Source organism: Mastigoproctus giganteus, chromosome 2 (assembly GCF_048544385.1).
Source record: "Mastigoproctus giganteus isolate SK-2022 chromosome 2, ASM4854438v1, whole genome shotgun sequence".
Taxonomy (NCBI): domain Eukaryota; kingdom Metazoa; phylum Arthropoda; class Arachnida; order Uropygi; family Thelyphonidae; genus Mastigoproctus; species Mastigoproctus giganteus.
The window spans coordinates 124,738,890-124,766,590 of record NC_143576.1 but is presented as its reverse complement, the minus strand read 5'-3'; the positions used below and the strand labels follow the sequence as shown (position 1 = coordinate 124,766,590).

At 38.0% G+C, this 27,701-nt stretch overlaps 1 protein-coding gene across 1 annotated transcript in view; it reads left to right on the top strand.

The window, feature by feature from the left end:
- The window catches only part of LOC150089546 (acyl-CoA-binding domain-containing protein 6-like), a 231,478-nt gene that overhangs the window by 69,549 nt on the left and 134,228 nt on the right, over positions 1 to 27,701 (top strand). The window contains exon 2 of the mRNA XM_090368663.1: positions 15,337 to 15,401. Within this exon, the coding sequence (XP_090224789.1) occupies positions 15,337 to 15,401 (65 nt within the window). The remainder of the gene's footprint in view (positions 1 to 15,336; positions 15,402 to 27,701) is intronic.

The window sequence follows — 27,701 nt, the reverse complement described above, 5'->3', positions numbered from 1 at the left end:
GTGTGTGTGTGTGTGTGTGTGTGTGTGTGTGTGTGTGTGTGTGTGTGTGAGAGAAAGAACCACAGTCAAAACGTTCTGAAAATGAAAAGACAGGTACAAATTTTTTGTTTTTTTTTATATATTTTTAAAATGTATTTGTGTGAAGTTTGATACACTTATTGTATTTAATATGCAAAGAGTTTAATTCTTCAGGTTGGTCATCAAACCAAACTTCTATAACTGCTTTTATTTCCTCACCATCTTTAAAACAAATTCCAGGAAGGTGAAACTTGAGGTTTTTACCATACAAGCAAAAGTCACTTATGGCCAGATCTGGGGTATACAGGGAGGAGTCAATTGTTTAAATTCACATTCACGAATTTCAGCCTGTGCAATTCAGGCTTTGTGCATAAATGCATTGTCACATAGAAGCAAAATCTGATGGTCCAGCTTACTTTGCCTTTTTAACCTGAATTGCAGCTACAACTTTGGTTGGAATAAAGTTGGCATAATATTTCCCTGTTATTGTGATTTTAGATGCACAGTAATCAGTTAACAACAATCCTTTTGTACTAGAAAATTGAAGTCAGCAGTCTGCCAACCAATGGTTGGATTCAAAACTTTTTCAGGGTTGAAGATCCCTTGTGTTAGTACTGCCAAAAGATGCAAGGAAGCAAGCTTATACAGCATCATCCAAAAAAAAAAAAAAAAATCCCACATCACCTGCCCATCCCCTCTAATTGTATGCCTCCTTATGTGTTGTCTGAGTAAGAGAAAGTATGTCTTAACTTACTCAATCCATTCAAAGCCATAAACATGCCCCAGTCAAATCTCACAGGTGTCTAATCTCCAGATGCTGCTATTTGTAGAACTGAAGCCTTTCTTAGTTAGAGCACCAAACCTATTCTTGTTTTAGTTTTTCCAGTGCCTATGTCACACCAAACTGACTGAACTTTTGGTGCTCTTTGAATATGCTGAGTATACATTGTAATCACCATATTCAAATTCATTATTGCTTATGTCTGAGCTGCACCATGTTTCTGACATCTCTACTATAATGGCTGCATTTGTTGACTTAATCAGTACTTCAAATTTATTTAATCTGCTCTAAGAATTGGTGTACGTGCAAGTATACATACACTTGTTTTACTCTTAGAAACCTTAACACAGTATCTGTATGTATTTGCTGATTCCAAGAAGAATAGCATGACTTTTTCTGAACATTATCCAGTATTTATTAACTAAATTGTTAGATTTCCTACTCTTAACATTGTTAGTACCGACGTAAACAAGAAAACTCTTTATAGAAAGGAGTCTTATAGGAATGGAAGGGGACCCACTATGGAAAAGAGAAGTAATGTAACATATGTAGAGTAAAAAAATTACTTATTTACAGCTTAGAACTACTACAATATGTTCAGGAGATAATGTGAGCTACAGTTTGCCTAACCATAAGTGAATGTAAGATAAATACAAGCTTTTAGTTTAAAGCTTTATAATAGCTGAGGTTCCCATTTTTCTTATGTCAGCAGACAATTAATTAAAGTTTTAATTTAGAAGTATTGCATGGTTGTTTTCTGACCCTATAGGTCCATCGCTGATGACGTGGAAGGATGTTGAGTATTAGCATTATAAATGAATTAATTTAACTAAAATTAATATAAACATGTGAAAAATACTTGAAAATTTAAAAGAAAAAATAAAATGCTTTGACCAAAGTACTGTAATAAATCATGCCCTGATTAATGAAAATGATATGTATTAGAATCAGAGACATGGAGACAAAAAATTTATTAGAAAGTCAGGTGAAGAGAAAGTGAATAAAACCAGAACTTAAAATGAGTTTGTCCTGTCCTGTTAAAACCATATTACCACAACAAAGCTTTTAAACTTTTGTTTAGAGAGTGGTAATGAGGATTGTGGAATAAAGATTATATTTATTAGATTAAAAATCCCTTACTGAAAGTTGAGTGGAGTGTGCAGGGGAGAGGAAGGAATATATCTATGAAACAATGTGTATGCTATGTGATAATATTACAACTGGATAGTAACCAAGTGCAAGAATGATAGACATCTCATATTAATAGAATTAGTTTTAAAAATACAATTTTTTCAAGTTTTTCTATTCAATAAAAACATTTAACATGTTTTAGCTAGTCCTATAAATGAACTTTCCCATTATATAGGTTTTGTATAAATAAATAAATTAAACTGTTCAACAGGTACTAATGACAGTTACTTAACAGGTGCAGAGTAATCTGGAGAAAAAGTCTGATTTAAATTTCAGTCCTAAATTGTGCACAGACACAAATAGGAGTGGAGTACATGATGAGAGCCTTTTCAGTTAATTTGACCCTGGAGAGATTGGAAATTTTTCTGAGCATGGTCTGTGCATGTCTTGCTGATGCTATCGAGCCATGTTAGGTGGGTCAGAAAACTGCTTGCTGGAGGGGGGATACACAGACTAATAGATTGCCAGCAGCCACAGGCAGAACTGTAAGTGTTTCTTGCACTGCTTGTATTGAAACAAGCAGCAGCCTGAAAAGCAGTGAAGATTTCGAGGACTGTTGGGAGTGATCATGGAGCAAACAAATACATGGGTTATAAACATATATAAGGGATATGTTAAGGTTACTAAGAGTATAGGCAGGAAATAAATTTGATAAATTTGAAGTACTGATTAAGTCATGAAATGCAAACATTGTAGGAGATATCAGAGACATAGTGTCACTCAGATATAAGGGATGCAGAATTTGAATATGGAGAGTACAATGTTTACAGAAAGGAAAGAAGGAGGGATATGCGCTTAATTAAGAAGCATGTAAAATTTAAGGCTGGGTATCCAGGGCTTAGAGGGGAACAGGTATCCTGTGTGTTATCAGACACTCAGCCTAAAACCCTGATGGATCCAATATCTCCTGTTACAGATGATTTAGGAGAAGTCCGGTTGGCCTGCCTCCCTAAAATCCACTCATGCACACCTTCCCGATGGTAAGCCTTGTTATGTCACTTAGGTGGCAACGAACGGGTAGAGTGGTTCTCTTCAAGACGCCTGGTCAGCGTGAAGAGGAAAAGACCAAACCCTCCAGCATATGACAGCACGACAAAACAGATGGCCCTCAGTCCCCAGCAGATTTTCACTCCCCCTCTTACGGCAGCGAGAGGGTGCTAAGAATCTCTGGGTACGACCAGGCTGCCATGCACGGAAACTGAACTTGGCCTGGTATAACGTAAGATCACTCATCGGTGAAGACAGGATATTAGAGCTGGAAAAGGAATTAGAAAATGTGAATTGGAATATCATCGGTTTGGCTGAAACAACAAGAAGAAATGAATCACTTATAAGTTTATCAAGTAGAAATCTGTTGTACACCAATGGAAATAGTGAAAGGAGTGAAGGTGGAGTTGGGTTTCTGGTCCATAAAGATTTAAAAAAAAAAAAAAAAAAAAAAACATTTTGGAATTCAAAAGTACATCCACAAGGGTGTCAAGACTAATACTCAAGATTTCTAAGAGGTACAAGCTAAAGGTTATAATGATTTATGCACCAACATCGAGCCATGATGATGAAGAGGTTGAAGAAATGTACACCGAAATTGAGAGTCTTCTAGATGAGCAGAAAACCCACTACACTATTATTATGGGGGGACTTCAATGCTAAGGTTGGAAAAAGACAAAACAGCGCAGAAAGGGGAACTATAGGAAATTTTGGAATTGATGAAAGAAATGAAAGAGGTGAAAGACTTGTGGAATTTGCAGAATTTCAAGGATTGTCAGTAATGAACACTTTTTTTTCAAGAAAAGGGTGAACAGAAAGTGGACATGGAAGAGTCCAAATGGATTAACAACTAATGAAATCGACTTCATCCTCACTAACAGAAGATATATTGTGAATGATATTACCGTCCTGAATAAGCTAAATGTTGGAAGTGATCACAGAATGGTAAGATGTACACTTGATGTAGGAAAGGAAAAAACTGACTCGAGTAAATAATACAAAGGTCTTTGAGATAACAGAAGAGGAGAAAAAGCAGTATGTGCTGGAACTTAAGAACAAGTTTGAGCTTCTGCAGACTGCTCAGGACCAAGATATCGACGAGGAATATTACAACTTTCTGAACGTGATAAAGCCCAAGAAACCTATGGAGAAAAAGAAATCAAAAGAAGAAAAAATTAGTCAAGAAACACTTGATGTGATGAACTGAAGGCAAAAAATGAAGAGCAAGATAAATACTAACAAGGAAAAAATTGAGTATACTGAGTTATGCAAAGCCATTAAAAAGAGACTCAGAGAGGACATAAGAAGATTTAACACAAGAAAAGTAGAACAAGCATTAAAGGAAAACAAAGGATTTAAATCAGCAGCCATGAGCAGTAATACAGAAAGCAAATGATACTGAAACTGAAGAATAGCGATGGTGTACTTGTAAACAGCAGAGAAGGCATAATTCAAATAGCGGAAGACTACTATAGAGAATTATACAAGGAGCGAGGGAATGATGCCAGCATTGGGGAAGATGGATTGCAAAGTAGCAACACATACGACATACCCGATATTCTTCCTGATGAGGTAGAACATGCATTGAAGAAAATGAAGAATCAGAAAGCCCCGGGGGAAGATGAAGTTACTGTAGAGTTGTTAAAATTGGGAGGAAGAGACATAACACAAAAAACTGGCAAGGCTCTTCACAAAGTGCATTAGAAAAGGTGTGACACCTAAGCAGTGGAATTATGCAATCATAGTTTTGCTGCATAAGAAAGGAGATAAATCAGAAATTGGAAATTATAGACCAATTAGCTTGTTATCCCACATCTTCAAGTTGTTCACAAGGGTCATTACTAATGGATTAGAAAGAATACTGGATGAGAATCAACCGAAAGAGCAAGCTGGCTTTAGGACAGGATTCTCAACTATGGATCACCTTCACGTAATATCACAGCTAATGGAGAGCGCAAATGAATATAAAACACCATTATGCCTGGCATTTGTGGATTATGAAAAGGCATTTGTCTCCATACAGCATAAGGCAATGTTTCGGGCACTGGAAAGACAAGGCATAGATACCCCATATATTATGATTTTGAAGAAAATATATGAGAGTGCTACCTCCTTTATTAGACTAGACAAAGACAGTAGGAAATTTAAAATTGAGAAAGGAGTTTGACAAGGAGACACAATATCTCTGAAGCTGTTTACTGCTGCCCTTGAGGAAGCTTTCCGAAGATTAGACTGGTCACAGAAAGGAGTCAATATGAACGGAGAGTACCTAAACCATTTACGATTTGCAGATGACATTGTGGTCATAAGCCACGATCCCAAAGAATTAGAGGAAAATCTTAATCAGTTATGCACAGTTAGTAAGGATTTTGGACTAAAGATGAATATGGCTAAAACAAAAGTAATGATGAACAAGTATGCCACAGAAAGGGAAATAATGACTGAAAGAGCAGTAATTGAAAAGGTGGAGTCATATACTTATCTGGGACAAGTTATTAGCTGTAATAATGATAAATGGCTGGAAGTCAAGAGAAGAATAAATTTTGGATGGATAGCATTCAGGAAATATAGTCACATACTGAAGAGCAATATCCCAGTTTGTCTGAAACGTAAAATAATGAACCAATGTATAGTCCCCACCATGACTTATGGAAGTGAAACTTGGGCACTCACCAAAAGAATGGAAGAGAAGCTGAGAACTACACAGCCAAGAATGGAACAAATTATATTGGGAATCAGACTATTAGATAAGAAGAGAAGCACATGGATTAGGCAGCAAACTCAAGTAAATGACATTCTTATCAAAACTAAAGAACTAAAATGGTCTTGGGCAGGACACATAGCTTGGAAACATGATGACAAATGGACTAAGAAAATAACAGAATGGTACCCAAGAGGAGCTAGAAGAAAACCTGGAAGACAAAGGCAGAGATGGATAGATGAAATTCATGAGTTTGTGGGTAGTAAATGATGGCCAGTGCTCAAAACACAAGGAACTGGAAAGTTGCTGGAGAGGCCGTCATCCTGCAGTGGATTGAAAATGGCTGATGATGATCCAGTTGATATGGGTGCCCAGTGTAATGTGAAGTCAGTTTGGGGTGATATAAACATTGGGAATATAAATAATAAGAACAGAAGTGTGTTACTATCCTAATGACTGTGATTTAGTATAATGAGCAACTGTACAGACATATAGAGTGGGGCAGCAAATCAGAATGGCTTATCACTTTCCAGATATCGACTGGAATTTCTTGGTTAGTCAATCAGACAGTAGCAGGACATTTGTACATTTGTTTGATGACTGTTTTCTACACCACAGTATGTTAGGATGGTAATGAGAGAAAGCAGTATTTACAGTCTGGTTATCAGCAATGACTCTCCATGTATAAAGAATCTTGAAATAAAACAATCCATTACGGGCAAGGATCACAGTATACTGATGTGGGATTTATTTAAAAGATGTAACTACTGTCGCGGGCAAAGGGGAGGACTTTTGATTTTGTAAAAGTGACTACAGCAGTCTTAGACAGTTTTTAAATTCTATGAATTGGGACCAGTTAATGAAGTTATGAAGAGCAAATCTAAAAGAAACAATTCAGGCATGCAATCTTAAAACTACTAGGCTTTTTATGCCAACTAAGAGATATTCTTTAAGGTTTAGATTTAAATGTATGTCACATTGACTGATGAGACTCAGATCTGTCAAATGTGCTCACCACCCGGTGAATTTAACTGACTGTCCGGCTAAAATTTAAGTGATTCTCGTGGTATCGTAAGGTACTGCTCACTGATCTCGATCAGTATTAATTCGAACATACTATGTGACCGAGGTCAATGCAACAGGAGCATATAATGTTAAATTATGCAGTTAATTTTTGCTCTGGATCGTTTAAATCACATTTATAAATAACAGAAAATTTTATAATATTGCGAAGTATTACACTTCCCCACTCGGCTACTTCATAATACCATCCTGTATATAGGTACTGTATATAGGTTTGAGGCCTCATTTCAGGAAAGATGTAGAGCTGCTGGAACGAGTACAGAGAAGGGCAACGAGATTAGTGAGTGTAACAAATTGTTGGTGTTACCAAGAAAGGCTTAAGTTCTGCAAGTTGCAACTTCTGGAGACTAGGCATCTATGGTGATCTAATTGAGATGTATAAGGCCTTGAATGATTGCACAAGCTCAATGGTAATGGGATTCTTCCTCTTGCTGAGATTACTCACCTGAGGGATCATAAATTGAAATTTAGGAAAGACAATTGTAGAATAGATGTGCGGAAATTCATCCTTAGCCATTGGGTAGTTGATTGTTGGAACAAACTTCCATGTGTTGTAGTGGAGGTCAGCAACTTAAATATGTTCAGAGCAGAACTAGACAAACATTTGTTGTGAATACTTGCTTTCTTGCGTCACATGCCCTATTAATGCTAATACTTATATTTATGCTATATCCAAGAATTTAATCACTTATACAACATGTCTCCCTCCACCTTTTTTTTACTACTGAATACACAATGAATTGTCAAACTAATAGAACAAACTTATCTGCAAAAAGATCTAAACACTTCCTTGTTCATTTCACAAATATATGTGGTCTCAGTTCCATTCTCAATGATGTCCATTTCCACTTACAGTCAGCCAAACCCATGTTCTTTTTCTGACATAATCTCAATCATTGGTTGGTTCAACCACTGCTCATCTCAGTTGTCCTAATTGTTCACTGTACTATTCCTTTTGCTTCAAAGGTGTTACTTGTGCATATGTCTGCTCTGATATTCCGTGTCAGGGACTCAGTAATTTGAAATCTCCTCTTTTTGATCTCATTTGGCTTAAAATCTCTCTGCTGCATTCTGTGAAATTCATCTTTTGCCTCTATCATTCTGCCAACTCTACTACTAATCACTTGTAATTCTTTGAAACTTGACTTTCTCCAGTTGAATATTCCTAACAGTGAGTTAATTTTTCTTGGTGATTTTAATGTTCACAACTCCAGCTGGCTTCCATTTTCAAGTCACATGGACCCAGCTGGTCGATATGTTGAGGTTTTTTGCAATTACCAATAATCTTGCACAGTTGATAGTCTCTTCTCCAGTGGAGCCTTTTTCTCGTGGCTATTCTCAATCTCGTGTTGTTTGGCATTACAAGAATGCAAACTGGGATGATATATATTGAGATTTATTTTCTTCTTTTTCTTGATCAGATTATTGTTTCACATCTTCTGATGTCAAAGTTTGCTCAGATTGAGTGAGTGAAATTATTCTTGTATGGATTAAATCCTTTATTCTACACTCCACCTTAAAATCTCGTGCTTAAACCTTGGTTTTCCAATAAATATGCTAAGGCTGTTCAAGATAAGAATGTTGCATATTGCAATTGGCTTGTATCGAAATATCCAGTTTCATTTTCTGCCTACACCAAGCTCGCAGCAATTGTAAAGCAATTGTTAATCAGTCCAAACTAGATTTCGAACATGCTAAGAGTAGAAAACTTGCTTCTTGTCCAAATGGTAGTCAAGCATTCTGATCTCTTGCCAAAGCTATTGGCTGCAACTTTTGCCCATCTTTATTCCCACCTCTGTCATAACCGGATGTTTCTATTGCCACTTCGGCCAAAGATAAAGCTGACCTTCTAGCATCCTACTTTTCTTCTAACTCATGTACTTATGATCTTGGTAATCACCTCTTACCATTCTTGGTACACTCCCTTCAATGCCTCCTGGGGTCTTCCATCAAAAGGATGTCAGAAAGATTTTGAACAATTTTGATGCTAACAAAGCGCCCGATCCTGATTGTATTTCTCCTCTTGCTTTCAAAACCTGTGCTCCTGATCTTAACCCTGTTCTGTGTAGCCTTTTTTCACTTTCATATTCCAAAGGTGTTTTCCCTTCTGCTTGGAAATTTGCCCATATCTAGCCAATTCCTAAAAAAAAGGGTGGCTTCTAGATTCCATTCATTAGAGGGTGCTTAGGTTAATTAAGGACTTATCTCTATCAGAGTCTCTACACTCTCTGTCTCATAGATATTCTGTTTCTGCCTTTTCTATAGATACTTCCATGGGCACTGTTCTTCCAAATTGGCTTCTATAATTCCAATTTCAAACTCATAGAACCAACTTTTCTTCTTCCTCATTTATTCATTCAGCTTCTGTTTTCTGGAACAACCTTCCTTCACATGTATTTCCTGCAAATTTCATTCTACACATTAGAAATTCAATTCTAATGTCTACGAGTACCTTTTTTCATCTTCTACACCTTCAACCCATGCACGGTACTAAGTACTATAGGTTCTAATACATCTTGTGTTTGGGGTTTTCATAGAAAAGAAAAGAATAGAGCTGAATTAAAGGAATCAGATAGACAGTTTGGCTTTAAGAGAGGGAGGTCAGGATGCCATTTCAGAAGTTTTGGCACCTCCATAGCCAGGTGGACAGGAGCAGTAGTGCGTAGCACACGCTTCTTGATTAGACCAGGATTCGAGCCCGTGATCACCAAATACGGAGAATGCGGAAAGGTCAGGGAATGACCACTGCATATCTCCGGAGCAATATGGCCTTAGTTGCTAATGCTCCTAAAAACCAAAGAACAACAACAACATTTCAGAAGTTTTGAATAAAGTGAGATATTGAATGGATAAATATGTAGTAGGCATATTTCCTTACTTCAGAAGTGCCTTTGACTTCTTGTGTTCAGAGAGCATTATGAGGGGATTGGGTTAAATTGAGTGTCCTATGAACACTTATAGACTGATGCAATAGCTACTCTGCAGTGGAAAAGTTATTGTGAAAAATAAATTTGCAATAATATAAAAAATACAAATTACAACAGGAGCTCCACAAGGTTTCATTGCTTCCCCCCCCCTTTATGTGGAACTGCATACCGGATGAAATATAAAACCAAGTTTGGGTAGGAAGTGACATACACAGATGATGTAGTGATTTTGGTTTATAGAGACTCAAGGTTGGCTATAAAGAGAAAAGCAGAAGTTGCTTTAGTATTGTTCAGAGATGGGCTGAACTACATAAATCGGGTATATCTCCTACAAAATCTAAATGTCTTATATTAAAGGGCTCATTAAGTACAAATAGGTTTCCCACCATAAGATCGAAAGGGCTTGTTCTATGCTTTACCTCTGAGGTAAAACATAGAACAAGTTAAATATTTAGTGGTTATGTTGGATAGTAGACTGAATTAACATGGCAGAAGCCCCATGTTAAATATTTGAGGGAAAAAGTTAAAATTGTATATATTAAGTTAAAGAGGATAGTCAGAGTTTACCTGGTGCATAAAAGTTAAAGCAGCCGTAGATATACTTATATAAATGCATATTTATTCCAGTCACGACATTTGTATGTGGGAGCATGGGGCTTAGCTGTTGATCATGTTATGATGAGAAGGCATCTTTTGACTGCTCTTTGCTTAACTAGAGAGTGTCGGACTGTATCCAACAGTGTCTTGCTTCTTTGCTGCAATCATTGCAGCATAGAAACCAATTGATTTTGTTATAATGGAGAGATGTTATATAAGAAGTTTTTAGAATAAGGTTACTGTGAGTTTTATATTTACATTGGTATTTATTTATACTTTGAGGTTTGATGTGTAAATATGTTTATTGCATTGTAAATAGTGTACATAGTTTATGGATACAGTTTTAATTAAAGTTTCGTATTTTTAAAAGGCTTAAGACAAAAGAATGAGCTAAAGACGTGGAGTTAGATAGTAGTGACCTGCCTTCACATGGCTGGGGATGGTAACTTTATTGTAATGCCTGAATATTTTCAGGTAACAGTAGAGGCCAAATAGGTCAGTGTATTTTCAATTAAATGTTATAGTGTGGATGAGCCTCACGGTTCAGGGAATGCTTGTAGAGATTAAAATATGATGATGTACCATAATGAACAGTAAGTAGGCCAGGTCTCAGTATGTGTCCTGTCATAGACTGAAGGAATTTCTAAAGAACACTTCAATTGGTCCTTGAGGTTGTCATAGACATTTTCTCAGATATGCCAGACAAGCTGTACTTGCTACCTGGGAGTCTAAAACGCTGATGGAACTGATATTCGGGTGACACTCAAGTCAAGTGGACCCAATTTCGGCGAAGTCCGGACGGTCTGTAACAGCCAAATCCTCTGCTTGCACCTTCACGTTGGTGGGACTGTTAGTAATCCTAAGTATAACCTCCATGCACAAGTACATGGTGGGTGACCACCCAGGTGTGAGCCAACGTAAGCAGGGGTCGAGGTGTGGCGCCCACACCACATGGAGGAACGCCGCCCCTCTATGTTACCAGGCAGTACTAGGTGGTAGATGACTCTCATCAACCGGTGAAATACCACCACTTTGCTTATTGGAGGCTTGAAGTGGTGGAACCCATGTTTAGTCTCTAGAGCTAAGTTCCAGTCAACCCTTCCCTATCTCTTCCATCATGCAGTATGATTGATGACTTTTGAGGTTATGATGAACGTCGTGGCAAGATCCAATATTCCTTACATTTCGAGGATACAGCTCTAAAACGGTGTTCGCAGGCCGGCCGCTAGTTAGTACACCGGACCGAACCTATTGGTAACTCTCTAGGAGACTTCCGGATCAGGTAGTGTATAATCTTGCTACCTCTAGTCTGCCTGATAGTGACTGGAGGGAGTCCGAGTAGTGTGTATGCGTGGAGCATTGTCAAGGCCACGTTATGTCAAAGATCTGGGTATATTCTTACCATGTGTATGCCATATCCAAAAATTTCATTACTTCATACAGCATGTCCCATCCACTTTTTCTTACTATTGAATATACCATGAATTGTCAAACTAATAGAGCAAGCTTATCTGCGAAAAGATCTAAACCTCCCAAGCACTTCCTAATTCATTTCACAAATATGCGTGGTCTCAATTCTAATCTCAACGATGTCCATTTCCACTTGCAGTTTGCCAAACCCCATGTACTTTTTCTGACAGAATCTCAGTTATCGGTTGATTCAACTACTGCTCATCTCAGATGCCCAAATTATTTGCTGTATGATTCCTTTCGCCTCAAAGGTGGTACATGTGCATATGTCCGTTCTGATATTCCCTGTCAGAGACTTGGCAATTTGGAATCTCCTCTCTTTGATCTTCTCTGGCTTAAAATCTCTCCACCTCATTGTGTCAAATTCATCTGTTGTCTCTACCGTTCTCTCAACTCCACTAATCACTTGGAGCTCTTTGACTTCCTCTCTTTGCAACTTGACTTTCTCCAGTCCAACTTTCCTAACAGTGAGGTAATTTTTCTTGGTGATTTTAATGTTCACAACTCCAGCTGGCTTCTGTTTTCTAGTCACACCGACCCAGCAGGTCGAGATTCTGAGGCTTTTGCAATTACTAATGACCTAGCACAGATTGTTCATTTACCTACAAGAATACCGGACAATCCTAATCATACAGCCAATACGCTTGATCTTTTTCTCACAAACAACCCTTCTAAGTACACGGTCGAAGTGAGAGGTCCTTTAGGCACTTCAAATCACAACTTGGTGATTGTCTCTTCTCCAATGGAACCTTTATCTCATGACTATTCTCAACCTTGTGTTGTTTGGCATTACAAGAATGCAAAATGGGATGACCTGCGAGACTTCTTTTCTTCTTTTCCTTGGTCAGATTACTGTTTCAAAACTTCTGATGTCAGCGTTTGCTGAGATCGTGTCGGTGAAATTATTCTTGCAGGAATGGAATCCTTTATCCCACACTCCACTTTAAATTCTCATCCTTTATCTAAACCTTAGTTTTCCAATAAATGTGCTAAGGCTGTTCAAGAGAAGAATGTTGCATATCGTAATTGGCTCGTTTCTAATTCGGCTCGTTTCTAATTCTTCAGTTTCATTTTCTGCTTACACCAAAGCTCGCAACAATGGTAAAGCAGTTATTAATCAGTCCAAACTAGAGTTTGAACAGACTAAGAGTAGAAAACTTGCTTCTTGCCCTAATGGTAGCCGAGCATTCTGGTCTTTTGCCAAAGCTATTGGCCGCAACTTTTGCCCATCTCTGCTCCCACCTCTGTCCAAACCAGATGGTTCTGTTGTCACTTCAGCCAAGGATAAAACTGACCTGCTAGCATCCCATTTTTCTTCCAGCTCATGTATTAATGATCTTGGTAAAACACCTCCCACCATTCACAACACGCCCCATTCAATGCCTCCTGTGGTCTTCCGTCAAAAGGATATCAGAAGGATTTTGATGAATCTTGATGCTAAGAAAGCTCCAGGTCCTGATGGCATTTCTCCACTTGTACTCCCGAACTTACTCCTATTCTTTGCCGCCTTTTTTCACTTTCTTATTCCAAAGGTGTTTTTCCTTCTGCTTGGAAATTTGCTCATATCCAGCCAGTTCCTAAAAAAGGGTGACAAATCCCTTCCTTCCAATTATCGTCCCATTGCAATGACTTCTACTCTTTCTAAAGTAATGGAGAAATCAATTAATCGCCAACTCTTAAACTACCTAGAAACCTTCCGTTTTGATCAACGATCGCCAGTATGGATTCCGGCAGTGTCGATCCACTGGTGATATTGTGGCTTATGTTACCCATTTATGGACTAATTCAATGGAAAGGTTCAGTGAAACACAAGTAGTTGCTCTTGACATCTCAAAGGCTTTCGATCATGTTTGGCATAAAGGTCTTCTAAACAAGCTTCCATCTTATGGTTTACCAACTGTTTTTAGTAATTGGTTATCCAGTTTTCTCTTTGATCGCTCACTGAGGGTGATGGTAGATGGCTCTCTGTCTGCTACCTTCAACGCTAATGCTGGTGGCCCCCAAGGTTCAGTTCTTTTCGCCACTCTTTTCCTCTTGTATATTAATGACCTTCTTCCATTGACTGGAAATCCTATCCATAGTTTTGCCGATGATAGCACATTGCATTCCACTTTCCATTTTGAAAAACCTTGTCCTGCTCAATCAGCTTCAACTTCTCGAAAATCTGCTACCAATTCCTTAAATGCCGATCTTCAGGTAATTCTCCAGTGGTGCAAAGACAACTTAGTTCATTTCAACCCTTCTAAAACTCAGTCTTGTCGTATATCTAGCAAAAAGGATTCTTCTGCTCCTATGCTTATCTTTAGTGACACTTCGATTTCTAGGCAAAATGATATATCTCTTTTGGGGATTAACCTGACTTCTAATCTCTCTCTTGGCACAAGCACATTACAAATGTTGCTTCCTCTGCATCTAAAAACTTGGTTTTCTCTTTCGCTCTCGACGTTACTTTTCTTCCAAACAGCTGCTCACTCTGTCTAAATCGCAAATCCGCCCTGCCATGGAAATTGTTCCCACAATTGGTTCACTGTGCAATCAAATCATGTTACGATGGACTCACCATAGTAAAGTACTGTTCACTATATGATGTATAGTAAGCGGTGGTCATTGTGATCATGTTTGTGAATTGAATTTTAATTCTATTAAACAGCGATTCTAATTAGCGAAAGGAGGAATATCCACAGGCTATAAAAGCAAAGATATATTAAGCACAAATTTACTCTCTTACCTTACCAAAAATTAAATGATACGTGAAAAATCAGAAGAATATACGAGATAATCGGAATAATTAATACGTACTGTAATATGTACATACTAACTAGTTGACATTTGTGGGCGGTGGTTAAAATTTAAAACAGTAAAAAGATGAGCAATCAATAACAAAGAACACGGCACACACAAATGGCAAGTAACACGATACCTGCAAGTGAGAACTGAGTAACAAGTTATGAAGCTTTAAAAATAGGAATGAAGAGAAGATTCTGAAAATTAATTTTTTTTATATGATTGAAGATTCCATGGAAGTGTAAACACATTTCACTATAATAACCCACAGAATTCTAGCGGTTGGTATTATCGCAAATTCAATAAGATCGAGTTTACTATCCGTTTATGATAGATTGCACTAACAGAAAAGCCCAATAAACATGTGACTGCTAATTGTTTTTATGGTTGTGACCTCCAGAAATCCGACCGAACCACGTGGTACGGTCAGAGACAATCGTAGGGTAATCTCCAGTGCTGTGGTCTCCTGCCCCGATTCAACTGCATGTTGTCCCAATTAAGTGAAGTAAACCCTGGCTATTTTCTTGATTGGATTCTGTTTTTTAGGATTTACCCCAAATAAACGACTGCCCCAATTAACCGGAATCCACTGTATTTAATGAAGAATTAGATGTATATTAGAGGGGATGGACAGATGAGGTGAGTAGGTTTTTATATATATATATAGCTGATGCTGTATAAAGTCTTGCTTGCATCATTTGCTATTACCACCACTACTATTACTAATAGTAATAATTCTTTCTTTTCATTTCTTCTGACTAAAAGATTGGTTTATTGACTTAATTGAGTATTTTCAGGTGCAGCAGGGTCCTTGCAGTATACCTAAACCTGGCTTTTTTGATTTCGAAGGAAAACATAAATGGTAAGAAAAATTTTTTAAATCCAATGCATAGTTTTCTTCCTTCAAAAATAAAATATCCTAAAAGGAGATTCATTCTAGGAAATGTATAATACATTAATAATAACAAAGCATGTTCTTTCTTTAGACTTATAAATAAAAGAAAACACAAAACCACATAAATACTGCACATTCTTGCTGCAGTTAGGGTTGAACTTCACAAGGTGCAATTATGTTCATATATACATGGCTGACAGGGTTTAAACTTGAGGAAATGCAGGCATCTTAATGCTCAAAGCAGAATACTTGTGTTACCAAGAATTAATTACCTTGGTATTACACCACTGGAGAAGATTGTAATGAGCAGCAGCCTAGAGAACAAGTTGCTGGGGACTTCAAGAGCTGCTGGGAGTCATCATGGAACAAGTAAATACATGGGCTGTGTTAGGATAACTAAGAGTAAGAATAAGTGCATATGTACTTGCACGTACACTAATGCTAGAAGTGTAGTAAATAAAATTGATGAATTTGAAGTGATGATCAACTCATCAAAGTTAGATATTGTTGTGTCACAGATATAAGTAGTGCAGAATTGGAATTTGGGGAGTACAATGTGTACAGAAAGGACAGACTGGGTAGGACTTATGCCATTAGTTAAGAAACACAAAATCTAAGGAAGTGCATCCAGTTGACACTGGTGGACAGAGCAATGTTGAGTCTGTTTGGTGTGACATAAACACTGGGAAGGGGAAAATGAGAGTAGGAGTATATTATAGGCCTAATGACTCTGACGAGTACAATGAACAGTTGTGCAGAGAAATAGAATGGGTCAGTAAATCAGAATGTCTAGTAATGGGAGATTTTAATTTTCCAGAGTGGAACTTGTGGGTGGTCACTCGCACACTAGCAAGGCTTTTGTGGATTTATTGGAGGATTGTTTTCTACAGCAGCATGTTTGAGGGGCAACTGGAGGGAGTAATACCCTTGATCTGATTATCAGCAGTGATTATTCATGCATTAAGAATTTGCAGATAAAGGAACCACTAGGTGACAGTGATCACAGTGTACTGATGTGGGATTTACTCAAAGAGGCAACTACCATCAGAGGTAAAGGGAAGGGTTTTTGTTTTCGTAATGGTCTCAGACAGTTTTTAAATTCTATACAGTGGGATCAACTGGTGATGTTACCAACAGTGGGAAGCCTTCATGGGCTTAATCTTGGAGGCTACTAGGCTTTTCATACCACATAAGAAATACTGTTCAAGGTTCAGGCCTAAATGGATGTTGGATGAATTAATGAGGCTCGTGGCAGAAAAGAAAAATGCATGGGATGCATATAAATTATCAGGCGACACAAAAGCCTATAGCAGGTATAAGCTAGTCTGTAACCAAGCCACAAAGGAGGTTAGGCAGGAGAAGGCAGATTATGAGAAATCTTTGGCAAAGGACACAAAGAAAAACAGCAAAGAAAACTAGCACAATCTGTTATCAGTGGGTAGTAAACTTGATCTAATTACATTTGCTATAATACCAATAGATGAAATTTTGTGTGTTTTTGCGTTATTATGGTGAAATGTGTTTCACCTTCACTGAAGTCTTTAATCATATAAAAAACATAAATACATTTTTAGAATCAGCTCTTCATTCCTATATCTAAATTTCATAAACTTTTTACTCTGTATCTCACTTGTGCATGTCTTGTTAGTTTCAATTTGTGCATGCTGCGTGCTTTGTTTTTGATTTACACTTATCTTTTGTACTGTGTTTTAAATTTTACTACCAAAAAAAAAAAAAAAAAAAGCCATTGAACAGAAAGAGAATGAATTTGAGTGTAAAAGATAAGTTACGAATTATAAAAGCATACAACTAATTAAATTTAAGCAATATGTCTCAAAGAGAAGCAGAGAAAAATTAGGAGTGCCTCAGTCATCTTTATCAAAATTATTAAAATAATGTCACATTTTTTAATGTGATTAGTGAAACTGAAAAAAGAAAGCGTAAAGGGAAATGCCATGCAGTAGGTGAAGCTCTGTTCATTTGATTCAAACAGGCCAGCTCGTTTAATGCACCTATCAATCATAGCATTCTTTTTCAAAAAGCTATGATTTTGCTGAAAAACTACATGAAGAGTTAAGGGGACAGATGGCTGACAAGATGGAAGGAGAGGCTCTTGATCTGGTTATCAGCAGTGATTCTTCATGCATTAAGAATCTGCAGATAAAAGACCCTCAGGTGGCAGTGATCACAGTGTACTAATGTGGAATTTATTTAAAGACATAATTACTGTTGAGGGTAAAGTGAAAGGTTTTTGCTTTCGGTAGAGTGACAACAGAGGTCTCAGACAGTTTTTAAATTGTTTGCAGTGGGATCAACTGATGATGTTACCAACAACAAATTCTAAATGGGAAGTATTCAGGGAAGAAATTAAAGAAGTTACTAGGCTTTTCATACCAACAAAGAAATACTGTTTAAATCTTAGACTTAAATGGATATGAGATGAACTGTTGAAACATGTGGCAGAGAAGAAAAGTGCATGGGATGCATATAAATTATATCAGGTGGTATAGAACCATATGGTAGATATGAATTAGTCTGTAATCAAGTTACAAAGGAGGTTAGGCAAGCTATGGCAGATCATGAGATACCTAGGGGACTCTGGCAAAGAATGCAAAGAAAAAGAGCAAAGACTTTTATGCTTATATTAACAATATAAGGAAGGGGTTGAATCACATTGGGTCACTTGTTGTACAGGGTGGCCAAAAAAAATGTATACATATTTTATCAGCCCATAATCAACCTAAAAAGAAAAAAAAGATACCCTTTTTTTCTTTTTAGGTTGCAAGTTGGTGGTAATAATGGAGAAGACCAGACTTACATTTGACCGGCGCAAATTTGTTTTGAAGTGGTATTGTAAGTTGGAAAATATCAATGAAGTCCAGAGAGAGTTTGGGAGTGAATACCACTCTGAACCACCAACTCGTCTCACAATTTCATGTATTTGTGATAAATTTGAAGTATTAGCTTTAGCAAAGGCACATGATGCAAGAAAGCTTATATAGCATAAGCCAAAAAAAAAAAACACGAACCCTGCTCATTTCACCCATCCACTCGCTCCAAATGTTTGTCTAGTTCGGCCTTCAATCTATTTAAGCTCTCAACTTCTACAACAACAACAACAGATGGAAGTTTGTTCCAGCAATCAACCACCCGCTGGCTAAAGGCAAACTTCCGCACATCTATCCTACAACTGTCTTTCCTAAATTTGAATTTATGCCCTCTCAGATGATTATTCTGAGCAAAAGGAAGAATCCCATCAGCATTGAGCATGCTCAAACCATTCAAGGCTTTACACACCTCAATTAGATCACCACCTCGCAGGTGCTTAGCCTCCAGACACTGTAATTTGCAAAACGTTTTCGTAAGAGCAACCTTTTGTTCCATTCAGTAATCTTGTTGCCCTTCTCTGTACTGGTTCCAACAGCTCTACATCTTTCTTAAATTGAGGCCCCCAGACCTGTATACGGTACTCAAGGTGTGGCCTGACCATTGCCTTATACAAGGGGATAATAACTTCCTTATGTCTGCTAGAAACATTCCTGTATATCATTGACAACACACCATGAGCTACTCTTGCAGACCATCTGCACTGTTCAGAAAACTTCATATCTGCCAGCACAATTACCTCCAGGTCCTTTTCACTCTCAACCACTGTTAGTGTAGTACCACATAGTAACTCTGGGGTTACTGCTTCCCATATATAATACTTTACATTTGTTAATGTTAAACTTCAGTTGTCACCTCTCAGACCACCTGCTCAACTTTGCTAGATCCTGTTGCAGCAGCATACTGTCATTAGTGTCATTAACAACCCTGCCGACCTTCATATCATCTGCAACCTTGGTCATTAAGCCTGATATCATCAATATCATTAAGAGATACAGAAAACAACAATGGACCCAACGCTGAACCCTGATAACACTAGTCCACAAAGAGCAGTGTCCATTGATTACCAATCTCTGTCTTCTCCCACTCAACCATCACTTTATCCATAGTACCAATTTGCCTCCAATGCCACACTGCTCCAATTTGTGCAGCAGTCTTCCATGTGCAACAGTATCAAAAGCCTTTCTAAGATTCAAATATATAATATCAAAATTATTCTTTATCTCCAGTTCCTTCGTGACCACATCATAGTATCCAATCAAATTGGTTGGACGGGACTTCCCCTTAACAAACCCATTCTGTGTCCGAGCTATTACTGAAGTCTTTCCTCAATTTGATGATCCTTCAATGCTTCTTTAACCAGTGCCTCCATTAATTTACCTGGAACAGAAGTTAAACTAACAGGTCTGTAATTACCTGTGTCTTCCTTTGAACCTCCTTTGTGGATTGTCATCACATTTTGCACATCTCCAGTTCATGGGTACCTCCTCTGAGGCCAAGGAAAGCTCTCATAATTATGGCTAAGGATTTGTTTACTTCCTTTGCTGCCTCCTTTAATATAACTGGATAGATTCCATCCACCCCAGGTGCCTTTCTTATGTTTATCTTCAACAATTTCTCCTCTGCTTTACTCTTAGTTATTACATGATTATCTAGCTTACTGCCAGAGTTTAATACACCTCTGGCATTCCCCTCCCTGAATAACTCCTCATGTGTGAATGTAGATGCAAAATATTCATTTAGTTTGTTAGCTACCTGAGCAGGATAATCAACAGTTGAGCCATCAATATCAAGTGGACCAATCTGATTTATCCCCTTCCATCTAGAATTTACATAAGTAAAGAACTCTTTGCTATTTTTCTTTGCATTCTTTGCCAAAGATTTCTCGTAATCTGCCTTTGCCTGCCTAACCTCCTTTGTGACTTGGTTACAAACCAGCATAAAGCTTAATGAGTGGTACTCACCTTAGATAAATCTGCTACGTTACATGAAGTTAGGATGGAAGAATAATTTGAGGCTTAAGGTAGTTCAAAATAATTTAAAATAAGTTAAGATTATGAACATGGAATTAAAATATGCTCAAGGAAGTAGAAATGCACAACTTCGTCCCTGGTTGTCATTGAAGAATTAATTTAAACATTAAAAATAAGACTGGTGAAGCCAAAAGTCATGAACGACTGACTTTCGTATTAACGTCATCAGTTGGCAATACTAAAAGGAAAGGAATCATGTGTTTTTAAAGACTTCTATGTTCCCATGATGCATTTTGGGATGTAACATGTGGCAATCTTAGATGCGTAAGATTCCCACACACCTAAGGTGAATGGGAATCTTACACACCTAAGATTCCCACATGTTACAAAGTGCATCACGGGAACATAGAAGTCTTTAAAAACACACAATTCCTTTCCTTTTAGTATTGTCAACTGATGACGTTAATACAAAAGTCGGTCATTCATGACTTTTGGCTTCGCTGGTCTCATATTTTAAATTTTAAATTAATTCTTCAATGACAACCAGGAACGAAGTTGTGCACTTCTACTTCCTTGAGCATATTTTAATTCAGTGTTCATAATCTTAACTTATTTTAAACTACCTTAAGCCCCAAATTATTCTTCCATCCTAACTTCATGTACCATAGCAGATTTATCTAAGGTCAGTACCGCTCATTAAGCTTTATGCTATTCAAACTTGAGTCAATTTGAAATGGTACATTGACATTCTATAATCTATCTAAGTTACAGACCAGCTTATATGTATCCCATGCATTTTTCTTCTCTGCCACATGTCTAATTAGTTCATCTGACATTCATTTAGACCTAAATCTTAAACAATATTTCTTAGTTGGTATGAAAAGCCTAGTAGCTTCCAAGATTAATTCTTTGAATGCTTCCCATTTTGAATTTACTGTTGATAACATCATCAGTTGATCCCACCATATAGAATTTAAATACTGTCTCAGACCACTGTAGTCACCTTTACGAAAGCAAAAACCCTTCCCTTTACCCCTGATGGTAGTTGCCTCTTTGAGTAAATCCCACTTCAGCATACTGTGATCACAGCCATCTAGTGGTTCCTCTATCTGTAGATTCTTAATGCATGAAAAATTACTACTGATAACGAGATCGAGTAGTTTTTTTTTTTTTTTTTTTTTTTATGTAAACCCCAAACACGAGAGGTATTAGAACCTATAGTACTTAGTACCATGCTTGAGTTGGAGGTTGAGAAGACGAAAGAAAATATTTGTTGACATTGCACTTTACCTTCTGTAGACTGTAATTTTCAGGAAATATATATGGAGGAAGGTTGTTCCAGAAAACGGCAGTTGAATAAACGAGGAAGATGAAAAGTTGGTTCTGTGAGTTTGAAGTTGGACAGTAAATGGATGTTGGCTGGTGGCTGCACGTGTCGTTGAAAGAGAGAGCAGGAATTATAGAAGCCAATTCAGAAGAACAGTGCCCACGGAAGTATCTGTAGAAGAGGCATGCAGCAGAAACAGTACGTCTATGAGCCAGCGAGTGGAGAGACTCTGTTAGAGATGAATCATTAATTAACCTAACTGCCCTCTTCTTAATGGAATCAAGAAGCCTGAAAAAGGTTTTGGGGGCACCACCCCAGATGTGGGAACAATATTTCCATGGTAGGGCGGATTTGCAATTTATACAGAATGAGCAGCTGTTTGGAAGAAAAGTAACGCCGAGAGCGAAAGAGAAAACCAAGTTTTTTAGATGCAGAGGAAGCAATATTTGTAATGTGCTTGTGCCAAGAGATTAGAAGTCAGGGAAATACCCAAAAGAGATATATCATTTTGCCTAGAAATCAGAGTGTCACTAAAGATAAGCACAGGAGCAGAAGAATCCTTTTTGCAAGATATAAGACAAGACTGAGTTTTAGAAGGGTTGAAATCAACTAAGTTGTATTTGCCCCAGTGGAGAATTACATGAAGATCGGCCTTTAAGGAATTGGTAGCAGATTCTTGAGAAGTTGAAGCTGATTGAGCAGGGCAAGGTTTCTCAAAATGGAAAGTTGAATGCAATATGCTATCATCGGCAAAACTATGGGTAGGATTTCCAGTCAAAGGAAGAAAGTCATTAATATACAAGAGGAAAAGAGTGGGGGAAAGAACTGAACTTTGGGGAAACCGGCATTAGTTGAGAAGTTAGAAGACAGAGAACCATCTGCCATCACCCTTAGTGAGCGATCAGAGAGAAAACTGGATAAACAATAAAAAAAAAAAAACAGTTGGTAAACCATAAGATGGAAGCTTGTTCAGAAGACCTTTATGCCAAGCACGATCGAAAGCCTTTGAGATGTCAAGAGCAACTACTTGTGTTTCACCGAACCTTTCCATTGAATTAGTCCATAAATGGGTAACACAAGCCAGAATATCACCAGTGGATCGACACTGATGGAATCCATACTGGCGATCGTTGATCAGACGGAAGGTTTCTAGGTAGTTTAAGAGTTGGCGGTTAATTGATTTCTCCATTACTTTAGAAAAAGTAGAAGTAATTGCAATTGGACGATAATTGGAAGGGAGGGATTTGTCACCCTTTTTAGGAACTGGCTAGATATGAACAAATTTTCAAGCAGAAGGAAAAACACCTTTGGAATAAGAAAGTGAAAAAAGGCGGAAAAGAATAGGAGTAAGTTCAGGAGCACAGGTTTTGAAAACAAGTGGAGAAATACCATCGGGACCTGGAGCTTTCTTAGCATCAAGATTCGTCAAAATCCTTGTGACATCCTTTTGACGGAAGACCACAGGAGGCATTGAATGGAGTGTGTTGGCAATGGTGGGAGGTGTTTTTCCAAGATCATTAATAGATGAGTTGGAAAAAAAATGGGATGCTTGCAGGTCAGCTTTATCCTTGGCTGAAGTTACAACAGAACCATCTGGTTTGGACAGAGGTGAGAGCAGAGATGGGCAAAAGTTGCGGCCAATAGCTTTGGCAAGAGACCAGATGCTCGGCTACCATTAGGGCAAGAAGCAAGTTATCTACTCTTAGCCTGTTCAAACTCTAGTTTGGACTGATTAATAACTGCTTTGCAATTTTTGCGAACTTTGGTGTAGGCAGAAAATGAAAATGAAGAATTAGAAATAAGCCAATTACGATAAGCAACATTGTTCTCTTGAACAGGCTAACAGTACTCCCTCTAGTTGCCTCCCGAACGTGTTGCTGTAGAAAGCAATCATCCAATAAATCCAAAAACGCCTTGCTAGTGTGTGAGTGCCCAATCCACAAATTTCAATTAGTATCTGGGAAATTAAAATCCCCCATTATAAGACACTCTGATTTACTGGCCCACTCTATTTCTCTGTACAGTTGTTTATTATACTTATCAGCGTCATTAGGCCTATAACACACTCCTACTCTCAATTTTGCTCTCCCAGTGCTTATATCACACCAAACTGACTCGACACTGCACTGTCCAGATATGTCGACTGGCTGTACTTCCTTGAAATTTGTGTTTCTTAACGAATAGCATAACCCCTCCTCCTTTCCTATCCTGTCTATCCTTCCTGTACACATTGTACTCCCCAAATTCCAGTACTGCATTCCTTATATCTGTGTGACACCACGTCTGTTATCCCAACAAAATCTGCCTTTGAGGTTTTGACCAACACCTCAAATTCATCAGATTTAATTACTAATCTCCTAGCATTGGTGTACACACAAATATACAGGCACCTGTTTCTATTCTTAGCTACCCTAACACAACCCGTATATTTACTTGTTCCAATGACTCCCAGCAGTCTCTGGAATCCCCTGCACTTTGTTTTCCAGGCTGCTGCTCATTTCAATAGAAGCAGTCCAAGAAACACTTTTACCTCTGGCAGCAGCTACTGTTAATCTATTAGTCCGTGTATCCCCCAAGCTATCAGTTTTCCAATTCACCTAACACTGCCTCAATTGCATCAGCAAATATTTTTGCACACTTTTTATTTAAGTGTATTCTATACCTGTAGAAGCAGTCTCTCCTGTTAACAAGCATAGACCAGGCTGAGAAAAATTCTACCTCTTGAGCTTTGCACAATGTCTCCAAGGCCGAATTGATCAACAAGGCTCTCATCATATACTCTGTCCTATCGTGTCTGGGCAGAATTGCAGGCACTTTTAAATTCAACCCTAACTCGTGGCTTTTTTCAACATTGACCTGTAAAAGTGGATGGCACTTTGCAAAATGTACACAGGCAATGATCAGGAAGACCTCTCACATCCACGAGATCACAAGAGGTGCTGGAACTTTTCCGAAAAACACCAAGGAAATCTGTCCAACAAGCTGCTCGTGAAACGGCAATCCTGAAATCCAGTATGCATAACATTTTAAAGCGTACAAAATGGAAAAGCTACATTTCCAAGATTAGTGCAATCCTGAACGAAGATGATCCCGATTGTAGGATTGAATTTTGCGTGTAGATTTTTAAGAAAAACTGCAGAGGACACTCTGTTTGCCAATAAGTTTGAAGAGACTGTCTTGAGTTCCCTCTGCGTTCTTCAGACATTATGCCATTGGATTTTTATTTATGGGGATACCTCAAAGATAAATTTTATGCCACAAAATCAGCAACAATTGCTGAATTATAGCATGCTATTGAAGCAGAGTGTGCAGCAATATCAAGAGATATCTTAGGTGATGTATGCACATCAGTTTCACAGAGATGTCAACAATGCCTAGATGAGAATGGAGGACAATTTCAACACTTCTGTTAATGCATATTTTTTTTCCTCACATTTTTTCTTCATTATAAAATTATAAAATTGAATTTATGAAAATAAACATAGAAGTTATTAAGAATCAAAGTGTGTATACATTTTTTTTTTGTTTTGGCCACCCTGTATGTGGCTTAACTCCTGATGACCCTGCTAGGTTGCAAACAAATTGAATAGGTATTTTGTATCTACATTCACACGTGATGAATTATTTTTTAGCATTAATGTTAGTGGCATATGATGCAAGAAAACAAGCTTATATACCATCAGCCAAAAAAAAAAAAAAAAAAAATCCCATTTCACCTATCCATTGGCTCCAAAATTTTTCCCAGTTCTTCCTTGAATGTATTAAATGAAGCTATTGACTATAATGAAAAATGGAAGTTTGTTCCTGCAATAATCGCCTAAAGGCATATTTCCTCACATATATTCTGCAGCTGTCTTTCGTGATTTTGAATTTATGCCTCCTCAAGTGCTGAAACTGAGCAAGAGGAAAAGTTCCATCACCATTGTATCTTCTCAAACCATTCAAAGGCTTATACATCTCAATCAGATCACCACATGGGTGTCTAGATGCTATAATTTGTAGCACTTAAGCCTTTCTTGATAAAAGCACCCCTTTGTCCCCCTCACCAATCTCGTTGCCCTTCTCTGTACCCATTCCAGCAGCTCTACATCCCTCCTAAAATGAGGCCTCCAGACCTGTGCAGTACTGAATATGTGGTCTGACAATTGCTTTATGCAAAGTGATAATCACCTCCTTATCCTTGCTAGCAAAGTTCCTGTATATCATTGACAAGACCTCATAAGCAACTCTGGCAGCCTGTCTGCACTGCTCTGAAAACTACATATCTGAGTGTACAATTACCCCAGGTCTTTTTCATTCTCCACTACCCTGAGTGTAGTACTGCACAATTTGGTACATTACTCTGGGGTTACTGCTACATATATGCAGTACTTTGCACTTTTCAATGTAAAACTTAAGTTGACACCTTTCAGCCCATCAACCCAACTTTTCTAGATCTTGTTGCAACCTCATACTGTCATTAACAACTCTGCCAACCTTAAGAGGGTTGGGGTATTATTTGCAAAGATGGACATTTAGCCTGATATACCTTCATCAATATCATTGATAAATATTGAAAACAACAGTGGTCCCAACACCGAATCCTGGGGAACTCCATTAATAACATTAGTCCTCCACTAATGGTCCATTGATTACCACTCTGTCTTCTCCCACTCAACCATCCCTTTATCTATAGCAGCGACTTGACCTTAATGCTATACTACTCCAATTTGTACAGCAGCCTTTTATGTGCAACAGTATCAGAAGCTTTCCTGAAATCCAAGTATATGATATCAAAATTATTATTTGCATCAGTTCCTCAGTGACCACATCCTAGTATCAAATCAGATTGGCCAGGCAAGATTTCCCCTTAACAACACTATACTGTCTGGACTAACTGTAGTCTTGTCTAGATGATCTTCCATTGGTTCTTTAACCCAGTGACTCCATTACTTTCTCAGGAACAGAATTTAAACTAACAGGTGGTCTGTAGTTACTCATGTCACCCTTTGTGAATTGGGGATACATTTCCACATCTCTAGTCTTTGGGGACCTCCGTTTAATCCAAGTATGCTCTCATAATTATGCCTAAGGGTTTACTTCCTTTGCTGCCTCCCACAATATAATTGGATAGATCCCATCCACCCCTGTGATCATTTCCACCTAGTGGTTCCTTTATCCGCAGATTTTTAATGCATGATAATCACTGCTGATAATCAGATCAAGAGTATTATACTCCATCTGGTTGCCTTTCGAACATGCTTCTGTAGAAAACAGTTATCCAATAAATCAACCAATGTCTTGCTAGTGTGCAAGTGACTAACCCACACAAGTTCCAGTTAATTAAAAATCTGAAAGTTAAAATTTCTCGTTATAAGTCATTCTGATTTACTGAGCCTCTCTATTTTTCTGCAAAGTTGTTTGTTGTACTCATCAGTCATTAGGCCTATAATACACTGCTACCTTCATTTTTGCTTTCCCAGTGCTGATGTCACACCAGAAATGACTGAACATTGCACTGGCCACCCATATCAACTAGATGCACTGCCTTAGATTTTATGTGTTTCCGAACTAACGGCATAATCCCCCCTCCTTCCTTCCTATCTTGTCTCACCCACTGGTATTGCACTGCATCCGGTGGGTGTGGGACTTGTGCATTCAGCACAAACAGATAATATAAATCTGGGCTTAGAGAATGGCACTGGGCAGCAGCTGCCTTGCATTGGCAGTGGTATAATACTTCACATGTTTTTAGGCCAGCTTTGTAGAGGTTCTACACCAAAACAAATGAACTGGGTGGAGATGGAATTTTGCCTAAGAGCCACCCTTGATTCTGGGATACACTTACGCAATGACAGGTGAAATATAATATAGCATCTTATATATGTGTAACTACAATGTTAATGTATATAAAATGGTATATATATATCTTCTTGTAAGTATTGTATATATATGTAATAATTGTGTGTACAAATAAATGGAAAAGTGGAATGTCCTTTCTGTAGTCTGCACGAGTAGCACAGTGGTATCGTCACCGTCCTCCCCACACTGGGTGGAAAAGGCTCGGGTTTGAATCCCGTCGATGACCCGAGGAACTTTAGT